This window comes from Sciurus vulgaris (assembly GCF_902686455.1).
Source record: "Sciurus vulgaris genome assembly, chromosome: 3".
NCBI classification, from domain to species: Eukaryota; Metazoa; Chordata; class Mammalia; order Rodentia; family Sciuridae; genus Sciurus; species Sciurus vulgaris.
Window position 1 is genome coordinate 31724480 of NC_136463.1, and position 20369 is coordinate 31744848.

Below are 20369 nucleotides of genomic sequence, written 5' to 3' on the forward strand. Positions count from 1 at the left end.
CTCCCTCCAGCAGAGAGGACTGAGCTGGGTGGGTGGGAAGGTGTTCATAGCACCAGCACTGGATGATGAGTGGTGAAGGATGCCCACCAACACTGTTCTTCCCCACTCCTCATTTCCTGAATTTCTTCTCTTGAGCCATTCATTTGGGTTAGCATGAACCCCCTTGGGAGAATTAAGGGATGACATACTGGTATTTCTAATATCTAAATTTCTGAAAAATCAGTTTATTAATCTTGATTTCTTAATATTTTAAGGGCCCATTCATTTACCTGACAAATATTTTTCAACTGCTAGTGTGTGCCAAACCCTGTATCAGGGTGGGGATACCAAGGTGAGCCAATACTGACATTGTTCCTCACCTCATGAAATTTCTAGTCTGCTACAAAAGAAGAATGCTGACCTGTGAGAAGGATCATGGATGTGCAGGTCTTTGCTGGTACGAACAACTGAGTATCCAATGGCATCAGCCTCAAGGATGTTGGAAGAAGGGCACAGGGGATGTCATGCCAGGTTATCAGCCCCACTCAAGACCCTACTTTCCCCTCTCACAACCATTCTGCAATGACAAAGCAGAGTGAGCTGGTTTTTCCGGGCTGGGATGCTTACTCTTTATCATTCTTGCCTTTTGCATCCGTTGTTCTACCCCTGTTCCAAGCTCCCCTCCCAGAGACATTTACTCTTCATTCCCCATCTTTGCTAGCTCATCTACATGTGTGGACAGGTGAGGCTAGAAATGAAAGCACTTTAGAAGAGCCCTATGTAGAGGCAGAGAAGCTGGTTGTTACCCTGAGCTCAGCTCCCTGGTCCGTAAAGACCTGATAGGATTGTCACAGACCAGCAAGTCCATGGCCTATGGCAGTACCTTCCCCCATCCCTCTCTTGCCACACAGATTCTAGGGGCTTGTCCTACCCTCACTCACCCCCTGAGCTCCTGTTCCCTTGTGTCTAGGTTCTGATCCATCCTGAGTCAGCACCTCTTTGGAATGTTCTTGGAAGCTGCACTCCCAGGCACGTTGACCAGTGTGGTTACCAACACTTCTAAGTGGTTGGAACAGGGTCCTATATCCAAGTGACACAAACAACCTTCATCAGAACTGGAGGCTCACTGTGGCAAATATGCTTTGAGCCTCCCACCCCGGTGATGTCACTAGCTCTCCTACCTCTTCCCAGCCTCTCTCCCTTTCTTCCATCTCTCCCTTGCAGAAGCACAACTAACAGATTCTACCAACAACCTTAGCACACCTGCCCAAGTTTGCTCTTTGGGTATCCTTCAGTGGGCAGCCTCCTCCCTAAGAAGAATTCTGGTACCAGCTATCATGAAGATAATGTTTTCACCCTATTACATATTATTATGAAATGTATGAAAAGCTAGGAGTGCTTTATAAGTAAGATGACAATGCTGGCTGGTGATCAGTAGACAGGACACACTTCCCTCTCACTCTGCATAGTGTGAATGTCTGCTGAGGGTGGCAGGTAGGCCTGGGGAAAGATCACTGATCTTGGACTTTCCTGGCAGCCCTGGCCCCAACTGTGATGACCTCCTCCAATGCCAGTTGTCCCTTGGGATCCAGGGGTAGGGTAAGGACTGACCTCCTCACCCACATATTCTGAGTGGCATGCTCAGGCAGGACAGAGGGGTTTTATTGTTGCAAATGGTTAAGAAAAAACAGTTGCAAAATTGATCAGGTGGCACCATCAATGAATTAGGAAGGTCTAAGAGAAGATTCACAGTTCTTAATTTTCTTCAGAAGCTTTCCCATTTTTTGTTGGGGGAAAAGGAGGGTCTGCTTTCACATTGACCAGCTGAATTTTACCCAGGGCATCTGGGGCCTAAAAAACAGCTACACAGGAAATTAAGTTATTTAAATGTTAGCCACTGATATGAGTACCTTGGTTAATGGCAGGACAAAGGACTTTTAAAAATTTTTTCCATTTTCAGCCACCAAAGTGTACATGCCCATTATATAATATTCTTATAGTTCAGAAAGACATAAAAAGTGAAAGATTCTACCTCTCTCCTTTGCCTCTCTCTACAGTCACTTTTTAGTGGTACCACTTTTATAGCTTGGTATAAATCCTTCTAATCCTCTTTCTATGAATATATTATGTTACAATTTTTTAATCAAGCCAGGATGAAATCATACATATTTATCAGCAGGTTGTCATTGGTTCCACCCACACTGGAGTATATCATGAACGTCTTCTCGGTTCAGCTGGATCATTATTTTTAATAGCTATAGAGTATCCCTGTGACTATCATAATGTAGTAAATCTCCTACAGATAATTAGTTTTGCCCATTTTTCCCCTTTACAAACAATGCTGCAGTAACAATTCTGGGCTCGTGTCTCTGTGCACACACATGGACATTCCAGCGGGATGAAATCCTAGAAGTGGAATTGCTAGATCAATAGTAGATGCATGGAAACGGTTAAGAGATGTTGCTAAATTGCCTTCCAAAAATATTACACCAATTTACCGCAAAAAAAGCATATGAGTACCCTTGGAAGAAAAGAAGGTTCCTAAAGATTTCAGCCAAGACAGTAAAGAATTTTGGAATGCAGTTTAAGGTGAGAAGCAAGTCATTTGCTTTCATTCCAGCTCTGATGTCTACCTCATTGAGCACATGATCTGTTGGGCAAAGAGAATAGGAACCTGTTGTGACAAGTTGGTCCTTGATCCAGGAAGGAAGCCATGGCCCATGGACCCTTCTCTCAGATGTGCAGAAACTGCAGAGGAAGGAGACACAAGTTAAGAACCTGGGCTGGTGTCTCAGCACGACCCGAGAGGCTGCCAGCACTCTGGCTGACACTCCGCATTGCTGAAATCTAATATCTTGTTTCTTTTTTCCTTCTGTAACTAATGAGCAGGATGACAAATACTGGGCAAGGCGCAGAAAGAACAACATGGCGGCCAAGCGCTCCCGCGATGCCCGGCGGCTGAAGGAGAACCAGATTGCCATCCGGGCTTCGTTCCTTGAGAAGGAGAACTCGGCCCTCCGCCAGGAGGTGGCTGACTTGAGGAAGGAGCTGGGCAAATGCAAGAACATACTTGCCAAGTACGAGGCCAGGCACGGGCCCCTGTAGGCTGGCATTTTTGTGGGCTGGCTTTTGAATAGATGGACAGCTTGTTTCCTGTCTGATAGCACCACACCCAAACCAACCTTTCTGACATCAGCACTTTACCAGAGGCATAAACACAACTGACTCACATTTTGGTGTGCATCTGTGTGTGTGTGTGTGTGTGTGTGTGTGTGTGCGCGCGCTTGTGCGTTTGGGCGAATGGGCATACGTATGCTTGTGCTCGTGTGTGGTCAACTGTGTGTGTGTGTGTTCCTTTGCACTTGCCATTTTCAGATGGCCCTCTCATCGTCTTTTAGTTTGAACAAAGAAAGGTGCCATGTTTTGATTAGACTTTGGAGACCTCTTGTGGGTCTCCCTCCCCATCCTTTTCCACTGCCGCCCTTTCCTCCTTGCTTCATGTTCCAGCTTACCTGCTCTTCCGGGACTTCACTGGGATTCACTAAGAAGGGCCCTGGTCAAATCGTGGATCTCAGTTCTCAAGAGTCCACACTCTTGTTTTTATTTAATCCATAAGTTGCCATGTTATGACGGTGCACACAGTCACTTAGCACTACACACGCAGCTCTAGTCCTTTATAGGTTGCTTTCATTTTTTTTTTTTTTTTTCAGTTTTGGTGGTAATTGTCTTCAAAATTTAAAGTGCTGTTTAGATTTGTTAGATCCCATATTTACTTCCTGCTATTTACTAAGTTTCCTTTTAATTCTACCGGCCCCAGATAAGTAAGAGTACTATTATAGAACACAGAGTGTGTTTTTGCACTGTCTGTACCTAAAGCAATAATCCTATTGTACGCTAGAGCATGCTGCCTGAGTATTACTAGTGGACGTAGGATATTTTTCCCTACCTAAGATTTTCACTGTCTTTTAAAAAACAGAAATTAAAATAATGCATTTGAGCATGACCAGAACATCCCCAGGATAGGGAAACAGAGGGTAACGGGAGGTTTAAAAATGAGGGGTAGATGGATCAGTACATGAGCCAAAAATGCATCTTGGAATAGCCTGTGGCATTGACGTTTGGTTTCATTGTCTCCCTTCCCCCACACCCACCCCACTCCCACTTTTCTAGTTAACTTTTTCCATATCCCTCTTGATATTCAAAACAATTCAAGTACTTAAGATTCAGTTTTCCCATTTTTTTTTTTTTTGGTAATATACATATTTTTGTGAATTCTCTTTTGCTGTTTTTTTTTTTTTATCAGTTGATTCAGTTAATAAGTTGATGTTTTATAAGACCCTCTATCCTTGCGGAATCATTTTTTAATGCCTCATCAATTCAGGATTCTGGAGCTTCTGTTTCTTATTCTCTGTTTGCTTTTGAACGTATGTGCTCTTATAAAGTGGACTTCTGAAAAATGAATGTAAAAGACACTGGCATATCTCAGAAGGGGATGGTGTTGCAAACTGTGGTTCATCCAATCGATTTAAATGTTTACTACAGACCAAAAGGAGAGATTATTAAATTGTTTAATGTTTATACAGAGTAATTATAGGAAGTTCTTTTTTTTGTACAGTATTTTTCAGATATAAATACTGACAATGTATTTTGGAAGACATATATTATATATAGAAAAGAGAAAAGTATTCCATGTTTTAAAATTATATAGCAAAGATATATATTCACCGATGCTGTACAGAGAAGAAGCGCTTTGGGGTTTTTGAAGTCTTTAATATTTTAAGCCTATTATTGACACATCAGCATGTTTTCTGCTTTAAATTAAAATTTTATGACAGAATCGAGGTGCAGCGTGACGAATCCTGCTCCGATGCTTTCTTGTTTCTTATTAGGTCTCAGAAAGAAGTCAGTTAACATCACCCAAAAGCACAAAATGGATTTTAGTCAAATATTTATTGGATGATACAGTGTTTTTTAGGAAAAGCATCTGCCACAAAAATGTTCACTTCAAAATTCTGAATTCCTGGAATGGAGCATTTGCTGACGGTGCCCCAAATGATCTTGTTCTCCTCTTCTGGCCTATGCATCTCATGCAGTGTAAGATTGACATCCGTGCTATGTGTATGGCTTGTAATCGGATAGATGTTTTGACTTTAACGATGATTGTCCTTCTGTTTCACTAAGTTGTATGATGTCAAGAGATTCTGCTGTTATTGCAAAGAAACATTTTGTGCTAGATTAAAATCCCCTTCCATCAATGGGAGCTTTCTAGTGTCCTGCCTCCAAGGTATCTTAATTCTTTAACTATCTGGTGGTCTCCTTCTCTGTGCATCAGGATTGCTTCTCTCTAGTTGTGTGACCGATTTGGGAAATGTGGCCAGTAGGATATTTCTACTGGGTACCCATTTTGTTCCAAGCCACAGAGCATGGCAGGGGGTGGGGGAGTCTTGGAACTAAAATATATTATTTAGGTAAATTACTAATAATAACCAACAAAACCTTTGGCAATCTTAAGTATTACTGAGTAAAGAAACTCAGTAAGAGCCACAAGTGGACACAGAATTGACCTTTTCACATATGAAGAGGCTAACTGCAGACTTCTTACATGAGAGCCATTGTTGAAGTAAAGACAGACAAATTACACCTTTAAGTGCAGAAATTGAAGGGCTGCGCTATGGATCATCCTCATTTATGGAAGTGTCACATGATAGCTGAAAAAAATATTTGCACACTGGTCTTTCTTGGAATTAGATTATATCAAATGAGCATCACAGATGTTTTCTGCAGAAGAAATAAAATAGTCATATCAAAATGTATTCTTCTTTCGGGCCAGGAGAGGTTTCAGACACCTACCTCGTCTTAAAAAATTAAACACTTTGGAGTCTGTACAGGTGCCTTATATGCAGGTCATTGTCAACAAACACACACACACACATACACACACACACACACACACACACACACACACACACACACACTCTCCTGGATTGGCTGCCTGTCTGTCCAGGGCAATTAACTAGTAAGTAAGACAGTCTTTGCTAAATGGAGTGGGAAGCCACAGGCTGAGTAGGAGTGACTTGGATCCAGGGTCAAATGAGCACTTGCAGACTGCAGCTACTATGAGAATTCCTGTTGTCATTTTTCACCTTTTCATCCTAAGCGTCTTTCAGAGATTAATGACTTGGCCATTAAAAATGAATACAAGTCACATCACGCCAACATCATTTAGATGCAATTTGGGATGAGTGGAACAGAAGTTCCTGATAAGGTCACCTCATTGTTTCTTTTGATTAGATTTTCCAAAAAAGAGCAAAGAAATAATCAGCCTATCTCTGCTCACTACCTTGAGAATGTGGTCACTTTGGACCATTCAGAAATCCCATGAGGTAAGGTTGTTCTAGGCTGCTTGGTCTAACTACACAGGTTTCATGGAGTCATCCCTCCAAGCAGGACCTTTTGTTTGAAGAGAAGGAGAATATGGATGGGATTCTGGCACTGGGTGAATGAGAAGCTGTATAAGAACCCAGAGGTTCCTTCTAACCCTCTGGTTGTGTCTGGGAACTCATAATTCTAAATGTACATTCAGAAGGTCTAGAGTCAGAAGAACCCAGGAGAATTTTAAGCGGCACCCTCTGCCTTGCCCCAGGGTAAAACACAGACCTTCTGTAAAATGCAAAGTTGACTTTGGATTTTCTAGTAGTTCACCTAATTTTCCCCTTATGTTCCTTTTAGGAAAATTCACACTCTATCAGTTAATTAGTGAGCTGCCAAAACAGCAGCCTGCTCAGCACACTGGGCTCAGTCACCCCTGCAGGTGACTGAGATGTGTTGTGCCCTCCATGTGGTGGACACCTTCTGGACCCAAGGTGCCCACTTCCTCTGAGGGCTCCTAGGCACTCCCCACTGGTGAGACCAGTTCTCCTGTGGCTAAAATTAATGTTTCTAAAAATGAGCAAAACTTTATCTTAGGTCCTGATGAATTGGATTTAGCAACCAAATCCAGTGCATTTTGCAGGAGACCAGGTGTATACAGGGGAGTGTGTGTGTGTGTGCATGTGTGTATACATAAGTCAAGATGTAAAATCTTTCATTTTTGAGCACCTTACCAAACGACAATTACCCATTATCTTTTTGGCAACACCACAAAGATCGCATCTGTTAAACAGGTACAAGTTAACATGAGGTTAGTTTAATTGTACACCAGGATATTGGTGGTATTTATGCTGTTAAGTCCAAACCTTTATCTGTCTGTTATTCTTAATGTTTAATAAACTTTGAATTTTTCCTTTCTTTCATGTATTTTTGTTAACAGTTGGCCCAGCAATTGGTTCTGTTTGCACCTCCATAACCAAGCGACCATTTACAGAGACTAATTACATAGATGATAAAATGATAATACCATATAATTAGTAAGGAATTAACATTTATTGGGTAATTATGAGCCAGACACTGTTCTACACACATCAAATATTTTATTTACTCCCATATCAACTCTATGAAGTAGGGACAGTTGTTACCCCTGTTTACAGAAGAGGAAATTGGAGGTTAGGAGGTTAGGTAAGTTAAGAAGATCACCTAAGGTGACAGGTAAATTCTGATTCATTTAATTGGCACCTTTTAGAGTGGTGCTTCCCAAAAGACAGCCTACAGACTGTGTTCTTGTTGAATAAATAAAAATCACCTGGAGACATATTACAGGAGCACAAATCTAGCAATTCTGAAATAGATCTGAGCGGGGCTCAGACTTTTGAATTTTTAAATGCTCCCAGGTAATTCCCATGTGTGGCTAGGTATAGTCATTCCTTAGTGTCTGAGGGGATTGGTTCCAGGACCCCTGTGAATACCAAAGTTCATGCATGCTCAAACCCCTTAAATAAAATGGCATAGTAATTGTACATGACACACACGTCACCTGTATGCTCTAAGTCAGCTCTAGGTTACTTATGATACCCGATACACTCTAAATTCTATGTAAGTAGTTGTATTGTTTAGGGAATAATGCATATGTTCAGTATAGACACGACCATCCTAGGCCTAACTATATAGTACGTGTCAGCAACAGCACTATAGAGGAGGGAAGGGGAAAAGGACCAGCAGGAGGCTTCATCAAGAAGCAATTTCTTGGGCAGGTCAATTAAAAAATATATATGCATATATATTTTAATATATGAAATTATAATATAAATTATATCTGTGAAAGAGGATTTAAAAACTCCCAAAATGTGCCTGTGCACATATGTTCCTTGGAAATGCTTTCTTGTGTACCCCTCTCCCTGCTCCAATTTGATAATTATGTTGGCTTAACACAGGGCAATTCCTATGCACATTACAGTTTGCTATGTGTAAGGTAAGGAGGGGTGGAGCAGTCAGTAAAACGGCAAATCGACAAAGTCCTTGCAATCCTTCAAAGTCCTCAGACATCCCTCATTCTTTCCCTTTCCGTGTCTAGTTGTTCAGCCGCCATTGGATTCAAAACCAATATCTGGCATTAAAATGACCCTCCCACACCCCACCTTTGGAGCTGGCTTAAGTGGACTTCTATTTCTCAAAACCATGAGTGTCATGAGGCACTTGCCTTGTAAAACCAACAAAAGTGCCTTGCACAGTGCTTTCCCCACTAGAGGAGGTGCACTAAGTTATCCTTGGTGGTTTGGTGCATGGTCTCAAAGGGGTTTCTCCAGAGTGATGTCTTTTTGGACGAAGCTTACCAGAGACATAGAGCATTTTGGAGGAGATCAGTTGCTACCTTCTCCAAGTTGGGTTTGAGGATACACATAGAAGGAGCACACACTTTGGAGTTGATTAAAATGTGGTTTTAAACCCTGTCTCTGAGATCCAATTTATTTATTTATTTATTTATTTATCTATTCATTCATTCTACATAGTTATACATGACAGTAGATTTTGATACATCATATATAAATGGAGTATAACTTCTTATTCTTCTGGTTGAACATGATATAGTATTACACCTGTCCTGTAATTATATATGTACATAGACTCATAGTGTCCAGTTCATTCCACTATCATTCTTGCCCCCCTTTGTCTAATCCAAAGTACCTCTGTTCTTCCCTAGCCCTCCCCTCATTGTGAATTAGCATCCCCATATCAGAGAAAATATGGGTTTTTGGTTCTTTGGGATCGACTTGTTTTACTTAGCATGATATTCTCCAACTCCATTCAAAATGAGATTACTGTATAAAAAATGGTGGGATGAGACCCATCATTACCCTATGTACATGTATGATTACATGAATGGTATGAATCTATATCATGTACAACCATAGAAACAAAATGATGTACCCCATTTGTGTACAATGAATCAAAATGCAGTCTGTAAAAAATAAAATAAATAAATAAATGATTAAAAAAAATGAGATTACTGGCAAAAGCTATAATCTCATTCTTTAAGGTTGAGTAATATTCCATTGTGTATATATACCACATTTTCTTTATCCATTCCTCCAATAATAACCATATTTATTGAGCATCCACCACAGAAAAGTCATCTTTAGCTAATAGCATTATGCTTAATCTTTCTGAATCTGAGTCATTTAATGCTGTCTTAATTTTATTTGTATTATGCAACATACCCTATATAAAGCACCTAGCAGACTGGGGTATTAGATAACCAACAAGTGTGAGTTCTGCCCTTAAACTGCCCAGTCCTCCTCCCTTTCTGGGACATTGCCAGCTCTAGAAGGAAGTGGCCCCAGTTCAGTGTCCTTCTCTGGTCTTTGAAAATCAAATAAATGAGGGGACATGAGGAAACATGTTGGGATTACTTAGCACTTTTGTTCCTTAGGATAGATTTTTGCAAGTTTCTATCCTACCTTTTTGAAGATAGGGACTAGATTAAGAAAGACTGTTAAAGAATCTTGCACCTACTAGCCTTATTTTAAGAAGAGAAATCAAATATTTGTTGGTGGAGAGTGGATTCTACTCCAGGTTTGCAAACCCCTAGTCTCATGCCAGATCATCCATCTTGCCCTTGGCAATCATCATCGCATCTTTATCTTCCATTCCCAAGATCAAATGGTAGTGCAAAATCATTAACTTTTGTACCCCATAATCATCACCAATTTCCAAATGCCACCCCAATTTTCAGATACTTAATCTTATGGTTTAGATCTGGAATGTTCCCCAAAGGTTCATGTGCTGAAGGCTTGGTCCCCAATGTAGCAATGTCCAGAGGTGTGGCTTTTGGGCTCTGACCTCATCAGTGGTCATTCATAGCTAAATGGATTATTGGGAGGTGGTGGAAACTGTAGAAGGTGGAATCTAATTGAAGGAAGTAGGTCACGGCAACCGTGTGCTGGAAAGATCTAGCTCGTTCCCGGCCCCTGTCTCTGCTTCCTAGGAGCCATGAGGTGAGCAGCTTTGCTCCCCCATGAAATTTCTCAATATTGTTTTACCTCACTTCAGGCCCATAACAGTGAACCAGCCACCCATGGATTGAAACTGCTGAAACTGTAAAATAAATCTTCCCTTTTTAATGTTTTTTTTTCCTCAGGTAGTTTATCACAGCAGCAAAAAGCTTATTAGTACACTCAAGTTAACCCGCGCTCTTGCTTTGCTAAGATTGCATCAAATTCTAGCTGTGTGCCCCACCATTCAAATAGATCACAGCCTCCAAGCCTTTTCTATGTAGAAATTCTGAAGCCACTACTGAAAATGAGTCCTAGGATATAAAAGACCAGGGGCCAATGCCCTTGAGTTGAACCTGCAATCCCCAGCCAGTTTGGGAATTGTGTGGTTTTCCTTGGAAATAGATACGATAGACTTCCATCATGAGTCACAAGACCCACCACAATCCAGGTTTATTCCCTCAAAATCAGCAGTCCTCCTTTTCCTTGGCAACATCCCACAACTTCTAAAGGGGGCAGGAAATAGGAAAAAAAGGGGAGGGACTCCTCATGAACTTCCCCCATAAGAAAATGCCCTCAGGGAAAGAAGATGGTAACCTCCCGTGGATAGGATCCTGCCATATCTGAGCACCACTGTACAACTGAACATTCCCTCCTATGTATTTCATCTGGCCATTCAGTATCCCTGGGAGGTGCTCAGGGTAGAATAAACAAGGAAAGAGATTTGGGAATGGCCTGCCTTGCCCAAGGTCAGAGAGGAGGGAGAGGCGTGTGCAGCAGTGTGCTTCGACACCCCTACATTGCTAAGGGTGTGCATGCTAGTCCCAGCTCAACTCCATGAGGACTTGAGAGTTCACACTTACCTCCTCCACCCCACTGCAAACATATTCCAATGACTTCAACTCTAACTAAATACTTCCGGGTAGATTTTTAAAATGCCTTTGATGGTGTGCTGACTCCCCAGCCTGCACCCAGGTGCTCCTCCACCCACCACCTGAGATGGAAGGCTGTGATCTCTAAGGGGAAAGCCAGCATTCGGTTGGCTCCATCTTATCTAGGGCCATCTTTCCCAAAATGAATCTCCCTCACCTGTAACCTGGTTCTCCTCTTCCTAGCTTTTCTGTTCTCAGCTTTGCAGCTAGAAAGTGAGTGTTCTTTGACGAGACTTCTGTGACAGCCCAGCAATCCCCCTCCCTGTCTTCAGCCTGCCCACTTCTTACCCAGGCAGCTGGGCAGACACCCCTCACCCTCCTTTCAGGTCCCCCGTCTCCCCTGCTGCCTCTCTAGGACTACAGAGGGAAGCGGAGGCATAGAAAAGCCTCATGAAAAAGAACCCTTAAAAGACCAAAGTCCTTTCTTTCTTTTGAATGAAGATGAATCTCAGAAACAGAGGAATTTAATTTAAAAGAGGAGACGGAGGTGGGTGAGCAAAAAGGAGGTGAGCCTTCCCTTGGTCTCAGAGTTCGCAGCGGGAACCATGGATTTGAGCTATTTGTGTACTGAGGTGGTCCTTCTCTCTCATCCTCCCTGTGTCCCTGCTCCCCTCCATTTCTTCCCTCTCCTCTTCCTTTGTGAGGTTGTGAAGGAGGATGTGAAGGGTGGATATGGCTGAGAGGGGGAAAAGGGAGGATGGTGAGTCAAGTCCCCAGTCTGTGGATGAACTTAGGAAAAGCCCAGGCAGGTGCCTAGACTTCCTGGCCTCCTGACAATGACCTTTACACACACATTTGTGAGACCCGTTTACCAGTCAGCGAGCAGGAAGCCCATGCTCCATGGTCAGAGACTGACCCCAGGGCACTTTGAGGATGATAGAATAATGTTTGAGTCGGAGGATGCATTTGCTGTATTCCATCTGGTAAATTCTTTCTTTTTCCAGAGGTTCATTTTCTAGAACCTTGTGGTCTTGAGAAGTGTTATGATTAAGATGTGAGGTGTCCCCAAAAAGCTCATGTGTGAGACAACGCAAGAAAATTTAGAGATGAAACAATTGGATAATGATAGCCTTAATCTAATCAGTGCATTAATCCACTTGAATGAATTAAGTGGGTGGTAAGTGTAGGCAGGTAGAGTGTGGCTGGAAGAAGTAGGTCACTGGGAGTGTGCCTCTGGGGTTTATATTTTGTCCCTGGTGAACAGAGTTCTCTCTCACTCTCTCTGCTTCCTGGTGCCATGACTTGAGCTGCTTTCCTCTAGCACAGCCTTCTTCCATAATGTTCTGCTTCACATCCCGCCCAGAGCTATGAAGTTGGCCATTTATGGACTGAGACCTCTGAACCTGTGAGCCAAAATAATTTTTTCCTCCTCTAATTGTTTTTTCCAGGACTTTTGGTCACAGCAATGAAAAAGCTGACTGAAACAGGAAAGAACATGACATGCTGAATGTTCTATAAGGCTATGCACAATAACACTATGGCAACTCCCTATTTTCCAGGCCATGTTATCTAAAACAACCCCGTCTCCTTTTGCTATTTTCAGAGGTGGATCCAAAGGGCAAAGATGGCCTGATTCTTGTTTTGCAGATGGAGAAATAGAGACACAAAGACCTTCATTCCTTCTGTCCTGTCTTCTAGGACTCAGCATAACCTTTAAATATTTAAATCCTACCCACTCTTCAAGATGAATTGAAATGTCACTTTGCCATGTTGTAAGCAGTTATTACTCCTACCTCTGAACTTCACCCCATATCCCATTCAAGCTCTCTTTCTGACCCTCTATAGGGCTTTCTAAAATGTGGTTTTTAAATATGTTGGACTACAATGCAGCCCCTTTCATAAGATGTCAGCAGACTGGGTGTTATAGATTGCAACCAAACCTAATACTAACTAATTCAATGCATGATCTTTATTCTTTAATGTGTTTTGTGTTTCCATATTCTTTTTGCGAATTTTTTAAAAAAAGAAACCTGGAAAAGAATCTATCTTAGAACGCTAATTCAATGAAGCCTGCCTTATTACCTAGATCCTTCCTCTAAACAAGGAAACGTACCTCCTCCAGGAATCACCCCTAAACAAATGTATACCAAGGTCTGGATGGCAGGGTGGGTCAGCCCTGGGTGTAGGTAACATGGGGGTCCATTGTCGGAATTTAAAAAGAGAGTATCAATATTCTTCATCATTCAACCATTTTCTTTGTCTTTGTGGAAGAAGAAAAATTTTCCAAGTGTTTACCCAGTATAATAGAAATTATGAAATTTCTGCTAAAGTTATTTCAGTGGAAGTTTTAAACTGTGGAGACTTTGGAAAGTGACTAGAATAGATCCTGAAGAGAAGCAAAGACATGAACAGTGCTGCAATTTGTGAAATTTTTGGGGGAAATGGATATTTTATGAATTTCTGCCTGCCTCACCTTTACATAAATAATAAATTCTTATTTGTAAGTCTGTTGCTTTATGTGAAGTTTCAAAGTTAAAATTAATAAAAAGTTCTCCCATAAACTGTGAGTGAATAAAACTTGATAAATCTGGTTGCACTATGTGTTGAACATGAATACACAAAGAAGGCCAATTTTCATGCAGCCACTAGCAAAGTTATAAAAGTTAAGACATGAGCACCAAATCTGTACTATTACCACTCACTATTGCAACAGGTACACCCCCAAAGTCTTTTCCTTTAAAAATCCACTAATGTGATTAAAAACATTCTTTTCTGGTTTACTATATTTATTTGTTTTGTGTATATGATGGTTAATATGGCAATAAAAGAAAAAAAGTATGGTTTAGTGGACATCACTATTACTTATTTCATTTTTTGATTGTTACTGAAAATAACTGTATGGTACAGAGAAGAGGGAGTAAAAAGCTATCTCCTGGGGCTGGGATTGTGGCTTAGTGGTAGGGCGCTTGCCTAGCACATGTGAGGCACTGGGTTCGATCCTCAGCACTGCAAAAAAACAAACAAATAAATAAGATATTGTGTCCACCTACAACTAAAAAAAAAAAAAAAAGTCTGCTTCCAGTAGAGCCCTGGGTACTCCCCTGCCCCTGGTGAATACCATCTCCTCCCAACCCTCACATAAGACCTCTGACATGCCCATCCCCCACAGCATTTTGGAAATGAGGCTATGCCTCTGGCAAGTAAGTTTGTTCCCTTGGGGCTTCCTTATTACATTGAAATCACCTTGACTTTGGGTTCTTGTCCATTTTTACACACATGAAAGGAGAGGAACACTCTTTTTTAGAGTCCTAAATTAGAGGGTTTCTCCACCTTGATTCGGTGGACATTTTAGACTAGGTAATTCTTTGTTATGGAAGCGGTTCTAGGCATGGGCTGTTTAGTTTCATCCCTGGCCTCTGTCCACTAAATCCCCGTAGCATTTCCTCTCTCCAGTGTGACAACAAAAATCATCTCCAGAAATCACCCCAGTTCAGTCTTTATTAGACTGAGAGTCAGCATTTTGTGGTTGAAATGGTCGTGGAGGGAACCTGTTGAACTAGGGCAATGTTCCTACCATTGCTGAGCCTCTTTTTTTTTTTTTTTTTTTTGTATCTAGCAAAGTTACAACAAGAACACTATTTTGATTTGATGTGAAATTCAAAAATGTTCATACATGTGAAAATGAGTTGTACAGTTGTAAAAGATCATTATTACAGACAGGTCAAAAAATTGATACTACGCTGGATTGTGAGAAAAATTCAGCTCTTAAAATCACCTATAATGGATTTCATTTTTGAGTTCCCCAAAATTTAGTTTCCCAATTAAATGTAATGTCTTCTTTTCTGATTTAAAATAGAATCTCTCATTCGACGTGATCTGTTTGAGTTAGAAATTCAATCAATTCACAAATGTCCAGGAGAGTTTCTCTCAAGGCGTCTTTCCACCTTCTTTTTCTCAAGGTTCTATCTGGGTGCAGGTGTAACTTGCAAACCCAAGGGAGGATGAGGAGGGGTCTCAAATCCACGTGTTGGTCACAGACTGCTCTTGGGAACATTTTGGTTTGGTTCCTGGGTATCAGCCTGGGAAGAGAATCTAAACGTCTTCTGGGGATCTTTGTATGTGGTTCTCAACTTGGCTCCAAGGTGAGATCTCTGCACCTGGCCATCACTTTCCGGATGGTTTAGAAGATCAGGTCCTTCATTTCTTTCAATTTCTGCATCCGCTTGGGGGCCTTGGATGTTTTCCTGTACATCTTGGCAGGATGGCCCACTCACCCTGACACTTTCCTTAGCCCTTAGCCTGTTGCCCTGGTGCCATCTGGATATGTGCCGGGTTGACCATGGGCTGTCCTTAAGACATCTGTACATCCCAGGGCAAGTTATCCTATTTCCTTATCTGCATGGTCCTGCTGAACTTCTTTCTTCCCCTCCTACTTGAAACAACTCCAGGTTTGACCTCATTGAGGGACCAAAACCATCCTTATCTGTATTGATTGCCCTGTCTTCTCTCTTTTCTCAATCTCCTCAGATCTGAAAATCTTTTCCTTCCCTTCCTCTTGAGTGGGGAGTTCCCTTAACATCCTGTCTTCCTTCTACCCTAAACTATGGGACTTTTCCTTTCCAGTGGCAAAATGGCAGAAGGGCTGCTAAGAAACAGATTTATCAGTAAGAGAAAAAGACATTGAGACATATTTCAAAACTATTAGCAGGGTTCCAGGGAGGGTTCAGGGCCAGGTGATGGGAAAAAAAGAATCTTCTGAAAATGAAAAGCTTGTTCCAAATTGTCTTCATTCTTCAACCAACTGTCCGCCCACATAGAAATAAGCTCCTGCCCCTGAAAAGAAAAACCTACTCTCAGAGAGAATGTCTCTTAAACTTCTAAATTTCCCTTGCCCTTCTTAGCTTTGCTCCTGGTTTTTCCACTGTCCTCTCCTCTTTCTGGATTTGGTTTTCTGTGTGCATTGCTCTGGGGAGTTGTCCCTGGACAGAAGCCCTTGGGTTAGCAGAGGGCTCCCTGCTTGCCTTCCCATCTTTTCTGGGGAAGCCAGGCTGACACAGCTGCTCTGGCAACCAGTGTTGCCAAGGAGAGCTGCCAAGTCTGTGGAGCCTCTGCTGAGAGCTGGGACAACGTCCCCTCATGGAAAAGCCATTCTAGTGTTTTCCTTCAGAACTGCCAGACAGGGCCAAGGCCAACTTCAGGGTGCTTCACCAGCCTGAAGCACCTCAGGAAGCAATTCCCAGGGGCGTCAGCAGCAGCTCCCTTCAAAAACTCAGATCCTTCAACCTGTTCAGGGCCAACTGTGCCTTGTCCTTGGTAGCACCCCCAACTTATGCTACAAACATGCATGTGTGCATGCAACACGCACTCAGGCATGCACGGGCACACCTTCTTCCCTTGGACTCTGTTTAGAAGCCTAGATTTATATAATGGAATGTCCTCTGTCACATGGACTAAAATAACTCTGGCATCCCTTTCTGGGTGAATTTTAATTAGGAAAGACATAGCATTTAAATTATGCTTATTACTTGCAGTTGCTTGTACAAGCTGTGGATTTAGGAAAAGGCAATGGGAGTCATGTGAGCTGCATTTTTTAATGGGATGAATCTGGGAGGGAAAATTACCAAGGGCATGTTTAATTTGCTCTTCTAGACATCCTGTTTGAGGAAGGAGGTGAAGTCCTAGGATCATTGCTACCATTACTAACATTCTGGTTTTTTTTTTTGGTACTGTATCTTAAACGCTGGGCACTTAACCATTGAGCCACAACCCCAGCCCTTTTTATTTTTATTTTTTTATTTTGAGGGTCTGAGTTGCTTAGGGCCTTGCAGAGTTGCCAAGGCTGGCTTCAAACCTGCCATCCTCTTGCCTCAGCCTCCAGAGGTGCTGGGATTACAGGTGTGCACCACCATGCCAGACGTTGCTAACGTTCCTTATGTGCCTACTCCCTGCCAGAACCCTGGCTAATGAGCATTTTATATTCATTATCTGATTTAGTCAAAAAGAATTTGACTAATAAGTCTGACTGGGAACTATTCATTTCTAGGGAAGACCAGGCACATACCCCCAGTATGAATCCAGGGTTCCTCCCTGGAACCACCGTGTACTTATTATAGCACCCAGTTGTCAACAGTATGTGAGGAATTGTAATATAAATAAATAAAAGATATTTATTTTATATATGGTAGGAGAATTATATATGGGAATAGGGTCCTGGCTACAACTTCTTTCTGATGTACTGGATAGATAGCCTATGGTAGCCTCCAACACATGGCTTTTTGGTGAGGTTTAAAATTTGGAAGAATCAAATTTCTCTCCCTTACCTGCCCCCCCCCAAAAAAAAAAAAATCTTATTGTTATGTTATTGAGGATAAATTTTTCAGGTCACACCTGTGATTTGGGGCAAACATTTTAACTCATCTGACTTTTCATCTATTTAATTATAACACAGCTATAATAGTAATATCCAACCTCAGAGACTTCTCCAAGGATCATAAAAGATTGGTTATGTAGCCAAGAAGACATTTTTTCTTTCTCCACTTTGCTGCTAAGGAATTTGGGGGCTCAAATATATTAAATGACTTTGTATCCAGTATCGATGAATACTCAGGCATTTATTATTCATCTGTGATAGGCTGTACTGTTTTGTAGATGATAGGAATACGTAGTGAAAGGGACAGACAAGGGGTGGGACAGGAAAAATGGATCACAAGCAAGTGAATGAGATAATTTCAGTTTGCAGTACATGCTGTACAGAGGGTCAAAGAAAGCAGAGCAAAAAAGCTGCGGTGGGGAAACTCCGGATGAGATGGCTGGGGCAGAGAGTGGCTTTAAAACCGAGATTTGAATCATAAGAGGAAGAAGCCATGTCTAAACCTGGGGGAAAAGCAGTTAAACGACCCAAAGCAGCGAGGGCAAAGGCCGTGGGTGGAACCTGTGAGGTAGGGATAGACAGGTCCTCCAGCCCAGTGCATGAGAAGGAGAGGGGTCCAGGGCAGGAGCGGCCAAACAGGCAGATGCCACATCATGGAAGCTGATTTTATTCTAAACGCTGTGAAAATATTTGGAAAGTTTTAACGGGGGAGCGGTATGCTCTGGTGTACATTTTAAAGAGGTCCCTCTGGCTGCCATATGGAGAATGGATTGTAATGAGACATGTGGAAGTTCAGTGGAATAGTCAAAGGCAGAGGCGATGGCAGCCTGGACTACGGCGAGCAGCTCGGTGGAAAGGCCTGGACCCAGCAATAAGTAGGTGAAGTGGGACAAGCACTCAGGCCCACTTCGGGCCCCGGAGCCCATGATGTGCCAGTTAAATACCCCCCCTTTTTTTTTAATTAATGAATTTCCCTTTAGCAATGTTTTGTGCAGAGCTATAAGGTCCCCGAGGACTCTATCCAGGAGCAAGAGTAACATTGGATGTGATGATCAGCGTCATCAAGATCTGCTCTCCTGGGGTGCTAGACAGGAAGGGGACCAGGAGGCAACCACTCAACCAGCAGGGGCAGGAAAAGCAGAGCTGACAGGACCCAGGGGCTCCTGGGTGTGGGGCCCCTCACCCTGGAAGGAGGTCCGAGGCACACACAGTGGGGACATATACCCAGAAAGAAGGAGGCCCGTATCCCCTTAGGATCCCCCGGCTGTGTCAGCACCAGGAGACCAACCACATGTGGAGGGTGCTGGGAGGGAAAGGTCAGTGGGGGCCTGGGGCCTTCAGATGAAGAGAAGGGAAGATGTCTCTCCCTGTAGACCTGCAGGGGATGCCCTGGAAAGTCCCCTCTCCCTTTTTAGCAATTCACGACTCCTCTGGAAGTAAGAAGAAAAGTCTCAGACGCTTCTAGAAATTCTATGGTCCTCGAACATCTGTGTCTCTGACCATCGTGCCATTTCAGACAGCATTCTTATATTATGTTATATATTACGTCTTATAATAATTGTCTGTAGGTCTGTCTCCCCAAGAGGAAAGTGGCCTCCTTGGAAAGGGTCTTATTTACTTTTGTACCCTTGGGCCTTGTCAAAGAATCTAGTGTACAGTAGGCAATCAACAAAAACTTGTTCAATGGCCAGATGTATGACATTCCTAAAGTACCAGAGAATAGTGCTAAGTTCTTCATCTTTGTTGATCACAGACCCTTTCAAGAAAATGATGACAACTATAGGCCTTTTCTCCCAGAAAAATCCACACATAAAAATTAAAAAAAAATATATATACACCGACTTCTTTTTTTGATTTTTTTAAAAGATGATAAAATTAAAGACCAGAACACCAAAACCACGTCTCCAAACCCCCCACATGTGTCTGTCATAGTCATACCTAGAACCCACACGTCCTGACTCTCTAATACTGTCTCCCTTCTGCCGTGCCTGGGCAGAACGAGCTAAAATGTCACACAAAGATAACAATCGGAACCCTACCAAGAACTGGCCTTGGGGAGAATTCTTAGCAAACAGATGATGGCCGAGATAATAGGCTCCTACCCTGGGCTGCTGTGATCATACTGTCTGTCCTGGGCAGGCCAGGGAGAGCCCAAAAGGGTGTTGAAGCCCTGAAAATCAGTGACTACTCGATTGTCTCTGAGAGTGAGGCAGTAGCACCAAGTATTGTGCTGGGGAATTCAAACCTAATTGTAATCTCTAATGAACTCATTTTCAACCACCCAGGCATAGACACCTCAAAGCAGAGAAGCTCTGGTTTGCATACCAGTTTACTTAGGGCGAAATCTCAAAGGGATGTGGGGACTTGGATGCTCCTCAGAGCTGCCCCTTCTGGGTGTTGAAGGCAGAAGGAAGCACAGATTCCTGTGAGGTTTAGTCCACCCCCTCCCACTTTCTGAAAGAGAGGGGGGCATGGAGAAAGAGGGAAAGAGGGAGAGAGGATGCATCTGAAAAATGAAAAAGTAAGGCGAGGGGAGCAGAGCGTAGTGGGAAAGAGAAAGAATCAGAACACCCTTCCCTGCCATCCTGTGCTCCTTACCACCTGCAAAACACTTTCCCAGCTGGTTATCCCATAAACTCAAGCCTACGACAATCCTGAAGTTCATTCCCTGTTTCATAGATGAGGGACCTTGAGAGGAACAAAGAGACACTATTCCCAGCAAGACCTTCTCATGTCCGCTGGTTCACTGGGCACATGTTGGTGCAGGGTTGCCAGGAGGAAGAC

The 20369-nt window shown here is 42.6% G+C and overlaps 1 protein-coding gene across 4 annotated transcripts in view; it reads left to right on the forward strand.

Moving 5' to 3' along the window:
• HLF (HLF transcription factor, PAR bZIP family member) overlaps positions 1-5249 on the forward strand; it is a 51784-nt gene extending 46535 nt beyond the window's left edge. For 3 of the 4 annotated variants that reach the window (XM_079131474.1, XM_079131472.1, XM_079131475.1), the window contains exon 4: positions 2866-5249. In XM_079131474.1, the coding sequence (XP_078987600.1) occupies positions 2866-3084 (219 nt within the window). In that variant the 3' untranslated portion in view covers positions 3085-5249. The remainder of the gene's footprint in view (positions 1-2865) is intronic. The other variant, XM_079131473.1, reaches the window with a different exon arrangement.
• Positions 5250-20369: the final 15120 nt, after the last annotated feature.